Source organism: Cebus imitator, unplaced genomic scaffold, assembly GCF_001604975.1.
Source record: "Cebus imitator isolate Cc_AM_T3 unplaced genomic scaffold, Cebus_imitator-1.0 Scaffold55, whole genome shotgun sequence".
NCBI lineage: Eukaryota > Metazoa > Chordata > Mammalia > Primates > Cebidae > Cebus > Cebus imitator.
The window spans coordinates 5,745,591-5,768,038 of NW_016107370.1; the positions used below are offsets into that span (position 1 = coordinate 5,745,591).

The 22,448-nt window shown below is 42.0% G+C and overlaps 1 protein-coding gene and 1 long non-coding RNA gene across 2 annotated transcripts in view; one reads left to right on the plus strand and one right to left on the minus strand.

Moving 5' to 3' along the window:
- The window catches only part of LOC119471294, a 20,757-nt gene extending 10,748 nt beyond the window's left edge, over positions 1–10,009 (minus strand). The window contains exon 1 of the long non-coding RNA XR_005200327.1: positions 9,232–10,009. This is a non-coding gene — a long non-coding RNA (uncharacterized LOC119471294). The remainder of the gene's footprint in view (positions 1–9,231) is intronic.
- Positions 10,010–10,179: 170 nt separating this feature from the next.
- The window catches only part of PHLPP1 (PH domain and leucine rich repeat protein phosphatase 1), a 249,363-nt gene continuing 237,094 nt past the window's right edge, over positions 10,180–22,448 (plus strand). The window contains exon 1 of the mRNA XM_037738637.1: positions 10,180–12,009. Coding sequence (XP_037594565.1) covers positions 10,419–12,009 — 1,591 coding nt within the window. The 5' untranslated portion in view covers positions 10,180–10,418. The remainder of the gene's footprint in view (positions 12,010–22,448) is intronic.

The following is a 22,448-nucleotide window of genomic DNA, read 5'->3' on the forward strand; positions in this document are numbered from 1 at the left end:
AAAAAAAAAAAAAAAAAAAAAAAAGAGCATAAAAATAGTATAAAAATACTGAAGGCCAGTACAGTGTCCTGTGTGATTATGAATTCACCCTTTATGGTGTTTATACATAAATTATGGTTCTCCCAATAATTCACTGTTATCTAGAAATTTAAAACTATGTTTATGGTGATTTTTATGGGAAAAGTGCTCATGGCATCATTTTAAGCAAGAAAAGCAGGGGGAAAATGTAGTTACATTATGATCTCTACCACATAAAAATGCATAGGAGGAAAAAAATCTTGGAGGAAATACATGAAAAAACTGTGTCATTGGGATTTTTGTTCATCCCTGCCTCTTTACACCTGGCAATACTGTCGAAAGTTTCTATAATGAACTTACTACTCTTACAATTAATCTGAAAGTTCTCTCTTAAGTTATGTTAAATTATAATTTATCATTGTTTTAAATTATGAATACTAATTTAAATACTAATTCTAAATGAATTAGACAACTTGTGGAAAATATAACTTCAAACTCTTAAGAATGGACAGAACATAGAAATTCAGGGTATAACAAACTATATGATCTTTAAAAATACCTTTGTTATGAAATATAACACAAACAGGAAAGTGGATGAAACAAGAATGTACAGCTGAACAACGTTTTCATCAAGCAGAGACCCAGGTAGCCAGCAAGGTCAAGAACAAGAACACCGTCAGCCACCCTGAAGCCCAGCGTTCTCTTGCCCAGTCACAATCCTCTCGGTCCCCCTAGTCAGTTTGTGTTATTTACTTCCTTCTCCTTTCATTCCAGTGTTACCACCTAAATTGTATTCCTGGAAAACATACATTAGTTTGGCTTGTTCTTGAACTTGATATAAATGGAATCATCTGGAAAGTATTCTGTTGTGTCTGGCTTCTTTTACCTCACATGCTTTTAAGATTCACTCATATTGCTTAGCACTTTAATTTAAACTTCTTCATTTTTGTTGCCATATTGTATTTCAAGGTAGAACTATGCTCCCTCCTCTTTCTTTCTTTCTTTTTTTTTCTGAGCCAGCGTTACACTCTTACGGCCAGGCTGGAGTGAAGGAGTGAAGTGGAGCGATCTCAGCTCACTGCAACCTCCATCCCCTGGGGTTCAAGCAATTCTCCTGCCTCAGCCTCCCAAGTAGCTGAGATTACAGGCCCCTGCCATCATGCCCAGCTAATTTTTGTATTTTTACTAGAGACGGGGTTTCGCCATGTTAGCCAGGCTGGTCTCAAACTGCTGACCTGAGGTGATCCGTCTGCCTCAGCCTCCCAAAGTGCTAGGATTACAAGCATGAGCCACTGCGCCCGGCCTATGCTCCTGTTTCTTGATCCATCCTGCTGTTGATGAGTATTTGGGTGACTCCCAAGTTTTGGCATGGCAAACTACTGCTTCTATCAGCATCCTTGTCTGTGCCCCCTGGGCCCATGTACTCTAGGGAGCTGATGTTTTAGCTTATCAGCTAACCTAACTTTGTGCTAATGAGATTTATATCTATACACATCCATGACCAGAAAAGAGAAAACTGATAAAGACCCTGAAGTTTGGGGATCTGAAGTTGTGGATCTTGTTGTCATAAATTAGTTCCTATTCATGACAAATTCGTATTTCAGAGGACTAAAAACCCAGTCGTTTTCATACACATCAGAATAAACCTGCTGTTATTCTAAATGCTTTAAAAATTCTTTTAAACAGCAAGAAATAGTCTTAAAAGTCTTTTTATTTTAAAAAAGCACGTTGGGCAGATGGATTACTTGAGGTTAGGAGTCCAAGACCAACCTGATCAACATGGAGAAACCCCATATCTACTAAAAATACAAAANTAATCCCAGCTACTTAGAGGGCTGAGGCAGGACAATTGCTTGAACCCAGGAGGTGGAGGTTACAGTGAGCTGAGATTGCACCACTGCACCCCAGCCTGGGAGACAGAGCAAGACTCTGTCTCAAAAAAAGAAAAAAAAAGTCTTTTTATGTCAAAATGATAGCATCTGAATGTAAAGATCTCTACTTTGTGACTAATAAAAACATTTGTCAGTATTCCAAATTAGATAGTTTTGCTTTGAGTCAGAATGAGAAATTTCTTTGCGCCAGCAGAGATTTGAGAGACAATGTGTAGTTCAATCCTTTGTTACATAAATCAGTAAGAAAAAGCTCTTTACGGTCAAATGTCTTTCCCAGGTCATACTTAGGGAGTTCAGAGCCAGGACGTCTGACTTCTAACCTTGAACATTGTAACACTTCCTAAAAATGTTACATGGCACCACCTTTCAAACTATGGCATGTGTAGGAGACTAAGAATGCTATCGTACCATCGCCACTGTCACTCTATCTGATTTATTAATTAATGCACCCACCTGAGCATGAGCCCTGCGCATTGATTTTTCTGGCATCTCAATTTTACAACAGAAACATGGGTAAGATCACATAAATTGCTAAATTCTTGAAAGTCACAGCTCTGTATTTACCGTGACCCTCTAGTGCTGACTGTGGAATGATAGCAGGTTGCTGGAGACAGTGACTCTGTGAAGCTCTGGTTCTGATTCCCAAATGCCAGTTTGAGATCTGATACTGACCTGGGATGGCATTTTTCTTGATCTGTGGTAATAGCAGAGGGAAAAAAAGGACATATTAAGAAGTTTTCATAAAGTTAACTTTGTTCAACTTGAAAGACCACCTTTTATGCTAAGATCTGTCCTTCCTACTTTTTATGCATATTAAAATGTCCTTTTAAAAATAGTATTTTTTTTTTTTTTGAGATGGAGTCTCACTGTGTTGCCCAGGCTGGAGTGCAGTGACGCAATCTTGGCTCACTGCAACCTCTGCCTCCTGGGTTCAAGTGATTCTCCTGTCTCAGCCTCCCGAGTAGCTGGGATAACAGATGCCCGCCACCATGCCGCCTACTTTTTGTAATTTTTAGTAGAGATGGGGTTTCACCATGTTGGTCAGGCTAGTCTTGAACTCCTGATCTCAGGTGATCCGCCTCCCACCCGAGATCAGGAGTTCAGGTGACCTCGGCCTTATAATGTGCTGGGATTATAGGCATGAGCCACTATACCCAGCCACAACAGTATTTTTTTGAGACAGAGTCTTGCTCCTTAGCCCAGGCTGGAGTGCAGTAGAGTGATCTCAGCTCACTGCAACCTTCGCCTCCCAAGTTCAAGTGATTCTCCTGCCTCAAGCCACCAAGTAGCTGGGATTACAGACATGTACCACCATGCTTAGCTAATTTTTGTATTTTTAGTAGAGATGGGGTTTCATCAGGTCAGCCAGGCTGGTCTCCTGCCCTCAAGTGATCTGCCTGCGTTGACCTCCCAAAGTGCCAGAATTACAGATGTGAGCCACTGCACCTGGCCCCTCCCCTTGCATTTAATGTCCAACTCCTTCATTAGGGAAACTTTACATTTTAGCCCCCTCACCCTGCACTAGTTGATAAGGTGATTTTCGAGCCACGCTCCCCCTTCTTCATTCCCTGGCCACAGAATAAACCTTGCTCTGCTTAATGCTGACTTTCAGTTGTGTATTGGCTCTGCAGCAATGAAGGAGGAAAGATCCCATCTTTTGGGACCTTCAAGTTTATCAGTAACAAAAGAATATATTTTTGTTGTTTTGAGCCACCCATTTCATGGCGGTTTTTTACAGCAGCCCCAGGAAACTAAGATGCTTAGAAGTCCAGACCCACTAGATATGGCAGGAAGTAGAGGGGAAAAGGGCAAGACTTCTAGGGGCTGATGGAGTCTCCTCTAACCTCTCTACAATGGGACAAAAAGAGAAGATCCATGCTGCTTCTTCGTGGTATAATTAATGAATATAAGTATTCAGGAATAATTATCTGGAGAACTTTTCTCTTTTAAGCCATGGAAGAATAAGAAGAAATGCTTCGGGATGACGTAGGATAGATTTTTGTTAGATTGGAATCTTTTTAAATTTTTTTAATTATTATTTTTGAAATGCAGTCTCAATCAGTCACCAAGGCTGGAGCGCAATGGCACGATCTCAGCTTACTGCAACCTCTACCTCCCAGGTTCAAGCGATTCTCTTGCTTCAGCCTCTCGAATAGCTGGAATTACAGGTGAGCGCCATCATGCATGGCTAATTTTTGTATTTTTGTAGAGACAGGGTTTCACCATATTGGCCAGGCTGGTCTCAAACTCCTGACCTCAGGTGATCCACCTGCCTCGGCCTCCCAAAGTGCTGGGATTATAGACATGAGCCACTGTGCCAGACCTAAGTAGGAATCTTGATGCAAACAGGTATTAGGTGCTTGTGTGAGTTAGAATCCAAAAACGTTTCTAAAAAGCTAGGAATAAATTAATTTTAAAAATTAATATACTTTAAATATATTAATATTATAGGACTACTTAACTGTATGATGAATTCATTCATAAGGGAAAGAATAAATGAAACTTTGAGAAGAAATATTTATACTCTAATATATAATTTGTATATCTAGATTCTCATATATCCCACTTGCCCAAAACAAGAATTATCTGTATAACAGAAGAGAATAGGTTGATTTTAACTGAAGATTTAAAAAAAAAAAAAAGCCAATCCCAGTAAACAGGCTTCATTAGATCAGGTATTTCTGTCTATACTATTTACTTAGGATGAATGATACCTAAACTTAAAAGTTCAATAAGTACCTGGTTGCGGTGGCTCACACCTGTAATCCCAACACTTTGGGAGACCAAGACGAGTGGATCACCTAGGTCAGGAGTTCGAGACCAGCCTGGCCTACATGGTGAAACCCCGTCTCTACTAAAAAAAAATAGAAAACTTAGCCAGGCATAGTGGCGGGCACCTATAATAAGCTACTCAGGAGGCTGAGGCAGGAGAATTGCTTGAACATGGGAGGCGGAGGTTGCAGTGAGCCGAGATTGTACCACTGCACTCCAGCCTCAATAAAAAAAGTGAGAATCTGTCTCAAAAAAAAAAAAAAAAAGTTCAATAAGTACTTGCTGAATGAATGTTCCAGGTAATTTACATTGTTAGAGTATCAGAGTGGGTTTATGTGGCCTGTATTTCTGGTCTCAACTTCATTGTTACCATGTATGGAACATCTGTTTATTGTGGTGAGGGAGGATGTGAGAAATAAGAACAAGACAAAAATTATGGGATTAAAAAGAGTGCACTAAAATCTGAAAAGCTATCAAGCCATATTATAAAACAGATTACCTAAAATGATAGTAGCAATCCAAGCTCTTGATAGAATTCAAATTGTAAATTTCATGAGGGAGGGGTAAGACGTTAGAGAAACCATAAGGTCTCATCCTGCCAGTGAACAGGGAACATATTAATTCAGTTTGGCCACCTGGGGCCCATTTAGTGCACTAGAGCAGTAATTTGCTAAATGGGTCCCTCATAGTAAAAAAGAATGAGTAAACAGTGAACAATTTAGGCATGGTAAACCACTAGTAGCTCAAGGGATATAAAAATGTGAAACTATAATTAGATCTCTTGTTCATAATGTAGGAACTAAATGTATTACATTGTATATTGCATCTTTCTGAGTTTATTTCTGGACACAGCTGAGCCCTTAACAACTCAGACTGAAATCAGCCCAGCTATCAATTTATGCCTCCATTAAAATTCCAACGGCTTATATTAGAAAAGAAACGTCCAAAGATGACTTCTTTTATCTTGGATCTAAGGATGCAAACAGAATTAACCTAGATGCAGAACACAGCAAGTCAGTTTTAAATTACACAGCATAAAGTAAACTGTGGCAATAAATTGAAAATTACGTTCTCCTTTTCTAGACTTAGCTGTGAAAATATAACAGGTTGGCATCAGGATTTACAACTTTTGCATCTGATGTTTCTTTTCAGGGTTATCTTTTAGCATTTTAAAATGGGATTCTTTGAAAAGCGTGGTTAGTCAGAAATGTGGTATTAGAACATACATTTGGAACACTTTAGAGGGGGGGTATTCATGACATATGTGGTTTTAGGATACTGGTGTATTCCCCACTCCACTTTTAAGTAGGAGAAGCTGCTATTTCATGGGTGTCTGGAACACATTTTTCTTATTTGGAGGCATTTTATAGTGTGCATTGGCTCAGATGGTCTGGGTGATGTTTCATGATACTAGCAAGCTCTAAGTAGAAGTTTCATTGCCCTTTATCAATTTGTTCTTTCAACTACCAGGCTCCAGTTGATCTGGTGGTAGGGGATTATTTATTCTTCAGGAGCTCTCATTTTCTTTCTGTCTCTTCTCTTACTCCAAGCTTAGTAACATCATTGGAAGCTTGGGGTAGAACAAGGGAAGGATTACACTGTGGACCCTGGCCCATTTGCTCTTCTCTTAGCTCTGATTTTTATTATTCTGCATACAATGGAATATGTCATCTTTCAGATTATGGACTCTATGCATGAAATCCAGGAAAACCTTATTTTAGATACCCACCCCTGCAAACACTGCTTTTATGACGTAGGAATGTATTTCCTTCTTCTTTATGCTGAGATACTGTTAACAGTATTCATCCTGTTCATTGCCTGCCTCCTCCCACCACCATTTAGTATTAGGTATCCCTGGTACCAAGTCCCTATCTGCCAGGAGTGTGTGATGGCTCTCCAGTACCCCTTTCCCCAATATTTGGTTACTAAATTCTTTGAGCAATGTCTTTTTTCTTTTTTTTCAGACAAGAGTTTTGCTCTTGTTGCCCAGTCTGGAGGAGTGCAGTGGCATGATCTTGGCTCACTGAAGCCTCCGCCAACTGGGTTCAAGCAATTCTCCTGTCCTAGCCTCTTGAGTAGCTGGGATTACAGGTACCTGCCACCATGCCCAGCTAATTTTTTGTATTTTCAGTAGGGACGGGGTTTCACCATGTTGGCCAGGCTGGTCTCAAACTCCTGGCCTCAGGTGATCCACCTGCCTTGGCCTCCCAAAGTGCTGGGATTACAGGCATGAGCCACTATGCCCTGTCTGAACAATGTTTTTTGTACAATTTTTTTCCCCTTGAAGGAGGTGTTTTAGTTATAAATGCCTTCAAAGAGTAAACAAAATTCCTAGAGAATAAAAAGGCAGAGCCATGGTGATTGTGTAATGTTACCTGATAGGAACTATAGGTGGATTAAATACCTGTATTGTAATTTCTTGGAGAAAGGGCAATGGTGTGGAATTTATGATGAGAAGAAACATTCTGGGTTGGGTGTGGTGGCTAATGTGTGTAATCCTAGCCCGTTGGAAGGCTGAGGCAGGCAGATCACTTGAGGTCAGGAGTTTCAGACCAGCCTGGGCAATATGGTGAAACCCAGTATCTACAAAAAAAATTAAAACGTAGCTGGGCATGGTAGTATGCCAGTAATTCCAGCTACTCAGGAGGCTGAGGCAGGAAAATTGCTTGAGCCCTGGAGGCAGAAGTTGCAGTGAGCTGAGATCACGCCATTGCACTCCAGACTGGGCAATAAGAGCGAAACTCTGTCTCAAAATAAACAAACAGGCTGGGCGTGGTGGTTCCCATCTATAATCCCAGCACTTTGGGAGGCAGAGGCAGGTGGATCACCTGAGGTCAGGAGTTTGAGACTAGCCTGGCCAATATGGTGAAACCCTGTCTCTACTAAAAAAACAAAAATTAGGCAGGTGTGGTGGTAGGTGCCTGTAATCCCAGCTACTCAGGAGGCTGAGGCAGGAGAATTGCTTGAACCTGGGAGTTAGAGGTTGCAGTGAGCCGAGATGGCCCCACTGCACTCCAGCCTGGTGACAGAATGGGACTCCGCCTCAAATAAATAAATAAATAAAATAGATAAATAAATAAATATAAAGGGGTTTGTAGGAAATCAGCTAAGGAATATAAACAGGTATACAAACTCCATGTTTTAGTACTGAAACCTAACATGGGCTTTGCTCTTTTAATCTTATTAAAGGATGCCTAAATTAAAAGACCATTCTTTGAATTTCTAGAACAAATAGTTTGTGTTGGGGCTACTGAAGGCACAATATAGATCAGTGTAATTGAAATATATCTTCAATATATTTGCTTCCTCTTTGCTTCCTTTCTTTCAGAGACTGATCCTTCAAGAAATGCACATTTTCATTGACTCCAAAAAATTTCATTCAAAGTTTGGTCTCTATTGCCTGACTTCCTAGAGTAGGTTACTTTCCTTGTTTTATGTCTGTTTCCAATGGTATTTCCCCCTTCTCTACTTGTATTTCCCCCTTCTCTACTTCCATCTCACTTTTTGAATGTTGTTATTTCTAAACTATGAAGGCAGGGACAGTGTCTGCTTTGTTCAATTGTTGTAACACAGTGACTGGTACATAATACCTGTTCGTAATTATTTGTTAAATTAATTGATTTGAATATGTTATCACTCTTGGGAGAACTTGCAATCTCCCTAATTTTTAATGTTGTTGTTGATTGAATTTAAATAAAATACATATTATTAATAGCTTCATGAGGCCAAAAGGTAAAATGTTAAATGAAAATATAGAAAATCATCAGGAATGTAAAAAATCATTGAGAAATACTTATTTTTATCTCCATGGCTTCTTCTATTCTTGTTTAATGAAACTGTGATAACCCAAGTGTGCCTTTCCTTGCTGTAAGCTCCAGTCGGTCTCTCTCCAACCCCCTTAACTCTTCATCTCCAAGTTCAGTAACTTAATTGACGTTAAAGCAGTTCCTGGATAGGACGTAGTTTAAAATTGTTTAAAATTTTCTTATGTGAAAATCCGGATTTAGGGCCTGGCCTGGCGCGGTGGCTCATGCCTGTAATCTCAGCACTTTGGGAGGCTGAGGTGGGTGGATCGCATGAAACCAGCCGTAGCAGCATGAAGGGACTCTCCATTCCCCACTACAAGACAATACAAAAAATGAGCTGGGCATGGCGGCACACCCTGTAGTCCCAGCCACTCCGAGGATGAGGTGGGAAAATCGCCTGGGCTCCAGAGGCGGAGGTTGCAGTGAGCCCGGACCACGCTACTGTACTCCAGCCTGGGCAACAGACCGACTCTGTGGCAAAAAAACCAAACCAAACCAAACAAAACCCGAATTATAAAGCAATTGCGGAGGATGGCAATTCAATTAAAAAGGTGTATTAAATTCTTTTAAATAGTAAACTGCCCTAGTCCAGCCTACAACATTGATTCAACTGACCAAAAATACAACTTTTCAGACCACGGCTAAACATTGTAGCGGTAGAAAATATTTTTTTCCTAAATGATGAAAGAAAAAATCCAGAGAAGACGTTAAGAGAGAACACATGGAAAAAGCCCATCTCATACCCCACCATGTCTCCATTCTAATGTTTCTTCTACTTTCCAGTGCGTTCCGCATCATTAAACTACTTCAGAATTCAAGATCAATGAGATCTCAGTCCTTTGCCATTTTCCTTTTCAAATACAGGATAGGGAGAGGACAGTCTTAGGGTTGTGACTTCCACCAAGCACATTCAACGACAGCCTCACTTAGAATTCCCAGACACCGCCTGTCTTCCTGGGTCTTGAAAAAGTGGGAAAAAAGTGAGGTTGGCCCACTCGCTGTCAGTGATCCTGCGGCGTGGCGGGTGTGTATCTATCTCATACAATGGGCGGAGGTGAGGACCAGGACCCGGGTCCTACGTACAGTTTAGAGTCTCTGAAAGCCCTCATCTTTAATTAGCAGGGAAAAGAAACGTCGTCTGACGAGCTTGAGTGTGGGTAAAGTACAAGTTAATGAACAAGAGCTTTCGCGTTCATTAAGAACTCTAGCAGAGTTCAACGGCAGAGGGCACAATACTCACTGGCCATGGCCAGCTGCCGGCGGCCAGGAGGGGCAGGGGCTAAGGACCACTGGGACTTGTAGTCCATCATGGTTCCCTCGGGATTGCCGGTACCCGGAGGAGAACCACAACCCCCAAAGTGCACCGCGCGCCTGTCTTCACCGCCCTCTCCGAGGCCGGCTCAGGAACCTCCTGGGAAACTGCCCCCCCCGCCCCGCCCTCGTACGCACGCGTCACGTTTGTTTACCCTGAAGCTCCGCCTCCGGCCATCCCACGGCTCTCCCCACTCCTCCCTGGAATGCCGTCATGCGGTGATGAATATTCATTAGGCACACGCGGCCCTCCCGCCCTGCCAGCCTCCCGCCTTCCCGCTTGCCGGCGCGTGATTAATATTCAATGAGCCCAGCTCCGCGGCTGGTTAGCTGGGGTGAGGCCCGGGGAGCGGGCGGGGCCGGCGCTGGGGAGCCCGCGACCGGGGCGGGGAGGGCTTGTGCTGGGGGGGCGGTGGCGGCGAGGCGGGCGCGCGGGATGGAACACGGAGACACCGACGGAATGCTCCGAATCGCCACATAATCCCCTGGAACGGCCGAGCCGAACGCCATTGGCTTCCTCCTCCTCCGCGCGCCGCCGCTGTCTCCCACCTCCGCCTCATCGCCTCCCTCTCCGCCCGCTGCCTCCGGAGCTGGGGGGGAAACACGAAGCCCCACTGCAATGGAGCCCGCCGCCGCGGCCACGGCGCAGCGACTCCCCGAGCCCGGCAGGGAGGACCGAGCTTCGGCTCCGGGGGCCGCCGCTGCGGCAGCGGCAGCGGCGGCGGCGGCGGCGGCGGCGGCAGCGGCCGCGGCGGCTTTGGCGGCGGCGGCCGGGGGCGGCCGGAGTCCGGAGCCTGCGCTGACCCCGGGGACCCCGAGCGGCGGGAACGGCTGCGGAGGGGCGCGGGAAGAGGCCCCGGGCGAGGCGCCGCTGGGGCCGCTGCCGGGCAGAGCAGGGGGCACCGGGCGCAGAAGGCGGCGCGGGGCGCCCCTGCCCAACGCTGGCGGAGCTGCCCCCGTGCCCGGGGCCGGCGGCGGCGCCAACTCCCTCCTGCTGAGGAGAGGGCGGCTGAAGAGGAATTTGTCGGCTGCCGCTGCGGCCGCCTCGTCGTCGTCGTCGTCCTTGGCCGCTGCTGCCTCGCACTCCCCGAGCGCCGCCGGCCTTCCCGCCTCCTGCTCGGCCTCGGCGTCGCTGTGCACCCGGAGCCTGGACAGGAAGACGCTGCTCCTGAAGCACCGGCAGACGCTGCAGCTGCAGCCGTCGGACCGGGACTGGGTGAGGCACCAGCTCCAGCGCGGCTGCGTGCACGTCTTTGACCGCCACATGGCCTCCACCTACCTGCGCCCGGTGCTCTGCACGCTGGACACCACGGCCGGCGAGGTGGCCGCCCGCCTGCTGCAGCTGGGCCACAAAGGCGGCGGCGTCGTGAAGGTGCTGGGCCAGGGGCCCGGAGCCGCCGCCGCCCGGGAGGCCGCCGAGCCGCCCCTGGAGGCCGGCCCCCGACTCGCGCCCCCGGAGCCGCCGGACTCCGAGGCGCCGCCCGCGAGGAGCGCGCCAGCTGCCGTCGGGGGTCCTCCGTGCGCGCCCCCCGCCGACCTGCCCCTACCCGCTGGCGGCCCGGGCGGGTGGACGCGCCGCGCCAGTCCTCCGCCCTCGGACTTCAGCCCCGGCGAGCCATTCGCTGGGGGCCCTGCCTCTCCACCCCGCGACCCGCGACCTGTGGCCTCCGACACCGAGAGCTTCAGCCTGAGTCCCAGCGCCGAGAGCGTGTCCGACCGGCTGGACCCCTACAGCAGCGGCGGCGGCTCCTCGTCGTCGTCGGAAGAGCTAGAGGCCGACTCGGCCTCGGCCCCGACGGGGGTCCCGGGTCCGCCCCGCCGTCCCGGCCGCCCTGCGCAGTCCCGGCCGCCTTCCCAGACGGCCTCCTCGCCTCCGCCGCAGCAGAAAACCCCGAGGGCCGTCGACAGCCCGGGCGAGGCCGCCCGCGAGGGGCCGTGCAGGGAGAAGACGGCGACAGTCGCGGCCCCGGGAGGCCCCCAGTCGACCCCCAGGAGGAGCGGGGCGACCGCGGAGAAAGCGCCTCCGCCGCCCCCGCCGCCCACCCTGTACGTGCAGCTCCACGGAGAGACCACCCGGCGCCTGGAGGCGGAGGAGAAGCCATTGCAGATCCAAAATGACTACCTCTTCCAGCTGGGATTTGGGGAGCTGTGGAGGGTGCAGGAGGAAGGCATGGACTCGGAGATTGGCTGCCTCATTCGCTTCTATGCAGGTAAGGAAGGCACCTACCTTGACGGGTGGGTGCAAACGCTGCGAAAGACCGAGGAGTGATTCAAATTGCTTATCAGTTTGCCCAACCCAGGAGCCAGTGCGGGTCCTGGTGAGTCTTTGTCTTAAACTTTACAGCTTTTTCATACAGTCTGTGTGGTACTAAACTGAGCAATCTGTAAATCTGCGCGTTTTTATCAATCTTGAGGTCTCAGAGGTGGGAAAGCAATGTGGAGGAGGTGGCTGAATCACCACGAAGTACAGGAAGCAAATCCCCCTGAAAGCGGCAAGAGCACGTTTAACCATAAAGGTGCTTCCTCAGGGACTTGTTGGGTTTCAGGTTGTTTGGGATTTCAGGTAAATGGTCATGTGAGCGAGCATAAGACGGACAGAAGAAATGACAGCAGAAATGCTCTAGAACACTCTTGCCTGCATTTCACTGTCCAGTTGAGTGTTCTAGCTGTGTGTGCCACCGGGAGCTCCTGACTTGTCAACTGGTGCCTTTGTTTATTCAGCTCTGCCACACTCATAAATTACCCATGGAGTCCTCATTAGAAACCTGACAAAAGGGTCGTTTTTTCACTGATACTTTTCCCCAGCGCTTTTTTGCTCGATTTCTGTTTTGTCTGCAAGTTTGTCTTGCATAAAAAAATGATTTTTCCTGTTTCTTCTCGCATTTCTTCCAGCCTTTATGGTCAGAAGTGACCACTGCTGTGGGACTTGCAGGAGAGTTCACAAGAAGGATTTAGGTGTTACTATTTCTTCAGATGTGATCTAAAATCTTCCCCATCTTTTTTCAGTACATTATCAAATTCTTGACTAGGGGTGACCCACGTAATGTTTCTCTTTCGGCTAAAGACTTGACTAGTACTAAATTCAGGAGCTGTTAGGTCCTGGATATTGTACTTGAGTTTGATAAGTAGTTTGCATCCTTTTCTTCCTCTGGTTTGAATAACTATGTTCTGAGCGATAAGGAATTTTATTTTAAATAAAGTTAGCATAGCAAAATTAAATCAGGAGTGTTAAATCTTCGTCAGCTTTAGGTTTTTAGGTTGTAGATGATGGTGGAAGAACAATCATACTTATAATTCCATTAATTTGTAGTCATTCTTTACAATTTAATGTCTTTCGGTCCAGCTTGTGTCCCAGTGGCAGTTTAATTAGTTTGCAAGAAGAAATATTTACATCTTTACTCCCACATTGAAATATGCAAGACCGACAGCATTTCTAGTGAGATGTCATTTTAAATTTCTTGGAAGTTTTTCTGAAATTCTTAAGTGAATTTCTGATGAATCTTTTCCTTGTAAAGAAAACCAAATAATAATACAGTAGCATTTGTAGTGTCTGAAGACAGTTGGTCAACTGGATGACATGCCTTTTAAAGTTTATGGCCCAGGAAATAGATGATTTATTATGTAAGATCAACAGCTGTATCTGTTTCTCCTGTAATTCATGTAATTTGTAAAATATTATTATTTTACAAAAGCATTAAAAATAGGCATCCTTATACCTACCTGGAAGGAAATGTATATAAAACAAGGGATGTGTTAAATAGAGTTTGAACACATTTTATATGGAAAGAGTGTGTTATCCCTTGTTTTGCTCATGATTGATATGTCCATTGTGATAAATGTCCATGGAAAGGTTTTGGGTGTCATAGTTATGAAATTTAAATCTTTGTTTCCCTTCGATTCTCTTCAAGAGTGTCCCAAGTATTCTAGTGGGTAATAAGCACTTGTTTTTTCCTCAAAACTCATCTTAATACTAAAATGAGAAATCTTTCCCAGTTAAATGTTTGGCATGATCTTTTAATCTTGTTTTGTTCTCTATGAAAAGCAGTAATTGTTACCTCATTCCGCACTTACTGCCTTGTTTCTGTATGCACAGCCATAAATGCATTCATGCCGCCGAGTATATGCTTACAACTAATAAAGTGGGGATGCCACACAGTATCCACTCTGTTCTTGAATTTAAAGCAGTGTACAGGTGTCCTAGAAGAAAGATGCCTGATTGTTACAGTTACCTAACTGCTTGTTTTTTAAGCAAAGTTGAGATTATTTTAAGCCTGGGTTTATATGCCACACATCTTTGCTCTTATTCATTTGCCATAGTACAAAATTTAGTATGGTGAATCCGCTTGAATTTGTGCTAAGAAGTTCCGTTATTGATGAATGAAGTGTAATCTCACTTATGGAAGCATTGTCAGGACTTCACATATAGTGAAGGTTTGCACCAGGCTGGAAGTGATTCCTAGAAATTCTCTCTGTGTTCCAACAGAATATAGGACACCTCAACAGGAGAGAGTTACATTTTGGTAGAAGTTTTTTTTGTTTTTGTTTTTTCTGTAGGAAGAGGATAATTAATGTTTGTTTTAGATGACACCTTTTACAGGGTTTTTTGAAAATTCTGTACCCCATTGATAATTTTATATATAACTTATTTTTAAATTTATTGCTACATGTTGTTTGTTTATGTATATTTGGGGTTCAGGATAGCTAGGAAGTTGCTTTCAAATTCTTTTGAATATTTTTCTTTATTTAAATTATGCTTACCTATTGTCTTGAGGGTCTACTCTTAAAAATTACCTTTCTATTAAATTTTAGTGTTTGTAAGCTGAGTAGGGTTGTTCTTTAGATGCTTTGAAACCCATTTGTGGTTGCTTTGAATATTTAAATATTTATTTGGGTAAAGTAAAATGAAAGTCCTTAATGAATAAAAAGGCCTTGGGTAAAGGTACTATCTAATTGCGGAGTTGTTAATGAAAACTTGGTTTCAAAGTTGTTATAGCATCTACCAGGCCACCATTCTCTTAGCTGACTTAAGATATGAGAAAATTTAATTAGCTTTATCTGAAGTTACTTAAGTATTAACATCCTTTTAAAATCAGACATCTTAAATTTTGCCTGAGAGAGAGTAATTGTAGGTTAAAAAAATTCAAGAACTTAGGTTGCCTGACATAAGTTGTGGACTCCTAAATGTGAATGAGCTTTTGTTTTAGATTCTCTGGGGAGCCTTTGTCATTGATGTAGGGCAGCATTAACTGTATCTTTTTATATTTTTTTGACTCTTTTCTCCCACCACTTAGATCTGAGTAGTCTAGCAATTTAAGTTCGAATTTTAGTAATGACAAAGGGTGTTGACAGAATAAAGTGCACACTCACTGTACCTGGTGAATCTTGGACAAGGCATTTTTATGTGTGACTCCTTGGGATTTCTCTGGAACAATCTGCATCCCTTTTATATTCCCTTTCTTTTCTCTTCTGGGAATGATCAAACCTTATGTGGTTTCCTACATGTAAACCAAGAGGGGTAGTTCAGTATTAAGCTGTAATATTGACGAGTAGGTTCTTATTACTATAATTACAGCAGCATTGAGTAACACGGTTTGAACATGTGACACCAGTGTGTGCTTGAACAGTCCCTTTAATTTTCAGTACAGAGGGTGTACAATTTAAAAAATATTTTAATTTTAATGTTTCTATTTATTTGTTTTTGTTGTAAAGTACATGCCATCCTTCCCAACTGTGATTTGATAACATCTGTAATACATTGGATTTTATTATCTTCAAACATCTTAAAGGGTTTTCACATAAATTATTTCATTTGCCCTTTCAAAAACAGTATTAAGGAGGAGTCAGTGACAATCTTCTTTTCAGACTGAGAAACTGATGCACAGAGAGATCTGACCCTTGCTTGTGGTTTTTCCATCCTCGGCAGGATGGAGAATAGAGAGCTTGGGTATTCTGTTTTGCAATTCATGAATCGATGCTAAATTAAATTTACACTTGAATTTTTCACTTGGTTAAAAGCATTCCAAAAATATGCTGTTTTTGTTGGTTATGAGGTGATATACTCATAGTGGTATTTCTTGTGAAATGTGGATGGCTCTGTTTATCATGCTGTCTTTAAAAATATAGATAACCAAGACGAGAAATAAGTAGACAGTATGGAAAGAGAAGTAAAGTGTTCTAAATATTCTGGTTGCAAATAGTCATGCTTGCATTTAAGTTGATATGAATTAAAGTTTACCTAATAGTTCTTTATTCTCTTATTCAGGCATACCTATTTGTTAAACTGTAAATCTTCATTGGGAAGAAAAGTGGATGACTTTTGAGGGGGGTGTGTGTATTGTGTGTGTGCATGACAGTTCAGTTTCTTTAAAATACAGCTTTTAAAGTAACTGAAAATATCTGTCATTAAATATCTTATTTATCTAAACCTATTATTAAAAAGTGGAATTGTCTGTCTTTTAATGATGCTTTCTTGGTGTTACTATGCTCTTGTGTAATTTTTATAATTCATATGTTATAATAGTACTGGAGAGTAAGTTCTTCTCCCTGAATTTCAGTTATTTCTAAATAACTAAAATTTTTTATGCATTGAAATAATGTAGGGGCAGGAGATGAGTGTAAATGAGTTTGTGTAAAGTTTTAGGTTGAAACTTTTATCTTTTGGTTGCTACAAGATTGTCAAATCACCCACCTTAAATGATTGATATATACAAAGATGGTTATTTTTTTAAGTGTAAAATGTTTTTCTTGTTTCTCGTTCTTAGAATCCTGAATTTAGCTTTTCATTGACTGGTAACACAACGTTCACTGACATTGTATGTGATCAAAGCCTAGTGTAATACTTGACGTTTTAGTTTAACATTTGTTGAATTGAATTTTTGGAATTTTGTTAAGCAGCTGAGGGTGTGTGCCTGATTTTTCAGCTTCCATCCTGTTTGAGTCCCCAGGGATGTGTTAAACACACATACACACAGTGGCATTTCTCCCATGACAAGAGATTTTAGATGTGCCACATACTATTAATGTCTTCTATTTCATGTGAGTGAACTCTGGATTTTGAGAGAATAGCCGTCTCTCAAAGTTTTGTTAGAGTTAACAGGTTTTCTCCCCACTTTTCAAAGGCATCTCATACCTTAATTTTGCAGTGAATTTAATGAGACATCTGTCAAATGAGGCATCTTAGATTTAATGATTTTGTTATGTGCCAGGGTTTAACATGGTTCAGCCTATCTGGCCTGGAGAAGGGTTTGATTGTACTGTGAAAGTCAAGAGATCCTGAAGCCACTCAATGGAAAAACGATTCCTTAATTTTGAAAAAGAGAAAGAGATGTTATCAGAATGTCTAAAACAGCCTGGGAAAATGAAGTCTTTTTTTTTCTTCAATGTTCCACCTTCTAAACTGATTCCCTTTAATCACAGGCATCTGGTAGAACGCTAGTAATGAGGGGTTTTGAATCTGGTCTGATGTCACTGTGATTGCAGGGCAAACTGTTTTTTATACCTAACTTTGGTTTTCTAAAGATAATATAGTTAAACAAAATCGACCTTGTGGATTCATTGGATATTTTAGATATTTGTAACCTAAGGTGGTATGACTGACTGACTGGATTTATATGAAACTTCAACTGCAGAAAATTTTGATAAATTGAAACTCAAAGTCCTGGAAAGAATAGACTTTAATGATAATTTGATTAAAAGACATTAGTATATTTAGGTAACTATGAAATAGCAACTTTTTGAAGTTCTGTGATATTATACTTTTTATCGAGCATAATAATAGCTACCACATTAATGAAGTGTTATTCTTTGGTTTTAGAATTGGAATAGTTTTGTTGTGTTACCATGACTTGGCCTCATATACGTTTTGGCATGTTAAATGAGAAAAGCGAGGCATAACCATTCTGTAATGCTACATCCATACTAAAGTAATCCCCCCATCCCCACTTGTATTTGTTACATTTGAGATTTTTATACATTTTAAAATGTATTTAACAATAAGTATAAGCCTCGTGGCCTCTTGAGTTTGTGACCTAGAAGTTATAATACAAACTCCATAAAATATTTGTAGGTTGCATATATTGTATGATTTTGCAGATATCAACACTTTAGCAAAACATAAGCAAAAAATATCCAGCATTCTTGGCATATACTTTTCGAACTGGAGCTTGGCTAAAAGTAAATTAGCGTGGCTTCTTGTTTGTGAAAGCATGCAGTTGAAGATTGAATGAAATTTGAAATATTTGGTTTTGGACCATTTCAATAATGAGTGAAAAATCTAATTAGAAGGTGAAAATTGAGAGAATTTGAATTGGTTGTAATTTTTTAAAAGTTTTTTTCCCTCACATTCTGTTTGAGGAAGAGATTTGTATTTCTTGCTTTTTGTTTCTTCTGATTCAGACATCTGAGGAAGAGCAGGTGGAGAATGAATCTTTTCATATACCTGCCTCAGTTAATAATGTGTTAGAGTGTTTGGGCTTTCTTTTCAAATACCAGGCATGTTTTTAAAATACAGCAAGAGTTTGGCTGGTGTGGTGGGGGTGGGGTCAAAGTAACTCTTTTTTTCAAAAACAGAACTTTGGGAAAGAATTTTTTCCTTTTATCTCACACTGTGAGAGAAAATGTACTGCTTTTTAGAGAAACTAATCTGAGAGTTGGGAAACTTGGCGTGACTTTGGGCATTTATTTTAACCTACCCTGGGCTTTGATTTCCTCATCTGTAAAACGACGGGGTTGGAGTAGAGTAAGTCCAAGATCTCTTTCAACTCATAACATTCTGAGGCTTTATTAGAGAGCATGTTTTTTTTGAAGGGCCTTAAAGGTGGTAGTTGTTTTAAGTTCTGTAAGACATGGCTATGGGCTTAAAACTGTCAGATCCCTGCCTTTTCTTTTGGGCTTGGACCTAATGTACACAAGTCAGCTGGAGGTTGCCAACCAACCAAAGCAGACCTCCTCTTTGGTGTAGATTAGGACAGGAATCGATGTTTGATGACCTGTTCCCTGCTGTTCCTGCTCCCAAAGTAGAATTCAGCATGCCCGAGATGAATTTAAAGAACTACATCCTCTTTTAAGTTAAAGTGAAATTCTTACATTGACTTAGCAAGATACCTTCATAGTCTAGTTCTTCAAGTTTAATAACTATTGGAGGGATGCAAATGTGGAAAATTTACTGGCTACTTGGCTTTATTCATGGTGAGCTATGTGCTTGCATACCAGTATCTAGAGTCACTAGAACAAAAAACATTTTAAGAAAATGGAATTTTTGCAGTTACTTTGGTTAGGTAATAGAATTTCGGATCTCGTAGAGATAATTTAGTCCAACATCTGTATTTTTATAGATGAGAACAGTAAACCTGTGAGGTAAAATATCTGGTCTAGAGTCATTGGTCAAGTCCGTTTCAGAGTTAGGAACACAGCTTAGGATTTCGATGATCTCTGTCCAGTGTTCTTTTTCCCTGTACTGTGAATCTGTATGCTTACTGTCTTTGGTGGTTCTTTAATATTAATGCTATTAAAAATGAAAGTTAAAGAAATTGTGTGCTTTACACAGTTGGTGGTTTCTCTATTCAAGGTTTTTTTCTAGTTCTTTTCATTCTAATCAGTGCTTTTGAGGGGTTGTATATCACTTTGACAGATTGTAAGAAAGGAACTTCTGATGAACAGGTGGGTATTTTAATTGCACAGAGGGAAATTAGATTTCGTCAGTGATGTTACCTTTGTGGGATGCATGATAGAACTATTGACAGTTGGCAGAGAAGAGGTACAGTGTTAGAAAATCAATGTTCTTAATTTATTCAGTACTTTGATGTTGAAATGGTTAAAATAATAAAAATTGGAAAAAAAATAATTTAGGAGAAAAAGTTAAGCATGAATTTTGAAAAAAATTTCCCTTTATATATGTATGTATTAAAAAGATTCAGCATTATATTTGAATTATTTTTAAAAAGCTGTTATGTCAAAATTAATTGCAACTTAGCTTATTTTTTAGTACATGTACACAGTTCTGCCTTTCTGTGACATAAAAGGAAACAATTTGTTCAATAATTTTTGGGCTTTTGTTGTTTGCTGATTTGGAAGTCTTTATCATGAAATATGCCATTGCTTTGAATACTTTCTCTCTTTCTCAGAGAAAGAAATATCCTGCTCTCATTAGCAAAAAGATAGTTTGTGAACTGTGGAAACAAATATTTCCAGCTAATTTAGGGGATGACAGATTTCCTTTTATTCTCAGTTTCATTTTAATTTAATTATTTACCTTAAGCAAAAGTTTAGCTTCCCTTCTGTGAGAGTTGACCTACTAAGACAATTAATTCTTCAAAGATTACTGTTCATTTTTAAATGAGTAAAGAAACTTAAAAGTACGTAAGTACACAAGGGTAAAAATATATTACGTCTGTCATATTGAGTATTTGCTCCAGATGCTGAAGCAGAGAAATTTCTCTTGATGGTCTCTTAGAGAGGTGGTATGGCTGGCGTGCAGCTGACATTCAGTTTTAAGTAACAAGGAACTCGCCTGTATAAACACTGCTATAATTGGCAGACTTATTCTTCCTTACGCGCGTGTACACATGCTATATATATAGATGTATATATATATAGATGTATAGATATACGTATATATACGTATATCTATGTATGCATAGAGACTCTGTCTCAAAAAAAAATTAAAGCAGTGACATAAAGCATTGATTTCTGTTTTCTGAATTTGAACTTTGACTAATTTATTTTTCATTAGGCAGCAGTCTCAGCTGCTTATTTATACTGAACAGACTCACTGAACTTTTATCACCTTCTGGAGAAATTCTGGGGCTACCCAGAATTGCCTGCTCTATGTGTCTATGATATCTATAGATATATAGAACAGGCAAGGGATGTGAACAAGTCACAATGAGTTACCAGTTAAAGTTCAACAAAATTAAACTGCAGATTTTTTTAAATTGAGACTTTTCCCCCCCAGGATTAGTTATCCTACTCAACCCCTCCCATCCATAAATACAACTACTACCTCTCATCATATCCTACCTCAACACTCAATGGAGAACGTGTGTGTGTGTGTGTGTGTGTGTGTGTGTGTGTGTACACTTGCCCGGCCAGTATTTTATAGTTTTCTATGTGTAAAAATTTAATCCATTGTTTAAGATAGGAAGGAGAGACCGGGCGTGGTGACTCACACCTGTAAACCCAGCACTTTGGGAGGCCGAGGTGGGTGGATCACCTGAGGTCAGGAGTTTGATACCAACGTGACCAACATGGTGAAACCCTGTCTCTACGAAAAATACAAAAATTAGCCAGGCATCACGCACCGGTAATCCCAGCTACTCCAGAGGCTGAAGCAGGAGACTCACTTGAACTCAGCTGAGATCAAGCCATTTTACTCCAGCCTGGGTGACAGAGTGAGACTCTGTCTTAAAAAAAAGATAGGAAGGAGGAAAAACAACAAATTGTTTCNACTCACACCTGTAAACCCAGCACTTTGGGAGGCCGAGGTGGGTGGATCACCTGAGGTCAGGAGTTTGATACCAACGTGACCAACATGGTGAAACCTCTACTAAAAATATAAATAATAGTTGGTCATGGTGATGGGTGGCTGTATTCCCAGTGACTTGGAAGGCTGAGGCAGGAGAATCGCTTGAATTGAGCTGAGATCAAGCCATTTTACTCCAGCCTGGGTGACAGAGTGAGACTCTGTCTTAAAAAAAAGATAGGAAGGAGGAAAAACAACAAATTGTTTCCACATTTTTAAATGAGTAAGTGTATTCTTTCTTCATTGATTTAAAATGCCCCTTTTGGCGGGTATGTAGCACACACCTGTAATTCCCACAGTTTGGGAGGCCAAGGCAGTAGGATTATTTGTGCCCAAGAGTTCAAGACCAGCCTGGGCAACATAGTGAAACCCAGTCTCTATTTAAAAAAAAAATTAGCTGGGCATGGTAGCATGCTTGTAGTCCTACCTACTTGGGAAGCTGAGGTGGGAAGATTTCTTGAGTTCAGGAGTTCAAGGCTGCAGTGAGCCATGATCATGCCATTGCACTCCAGCCTTGGTAACAGAGTGAGACCCTGTCCCAAAAAAAAAAAAAAAAAAAAAAGCCACTTTTCCTGGAGTTTATGTCTTTTTGCTTGTTTGTTTTAACTGCCAGGCCAGGGATTAAAATCTACGATATGGAGTAATGTAGGTTTAAGGTAGGTGTTAGGATTTGTCGGGGGACAATAGGGAGAAAGGGAAAGCTCTTTAGCCTTACCACTGCATTTCTTTTTGACATCCCACTTTCCCATGCCGTTGTCACTTTTAGGATGGCAGCTTATATGCTCTGGATACGGACTTACCAGGATACTCCTTTCCTGTGGATTCGTGATCATCTCTAAGTGGCTTGGTTGGGAAGGGCATGGGGGCTGGAATATAAAATACTGCTCGTTTGTGTTTTTTTCACCCTTTACATCATTAGAGATAATTTTAGGCTGGGCGAGGTAGTTCATGCCTGTAATCCTAGCATTTGGGAGGCCGAGGCAGGCAGATCACCTGAGGTCAGGAGTTCAAGACCAGCCTGGCCAACATGGCGAAACCCTGTCTATACTAAAAATACAAAAATTAGCCGGGTGTGGTTGTGCATGCCTGTAATCCCAGCTACTTGGGAGGCGGAGGCAGGAGAATCACTTG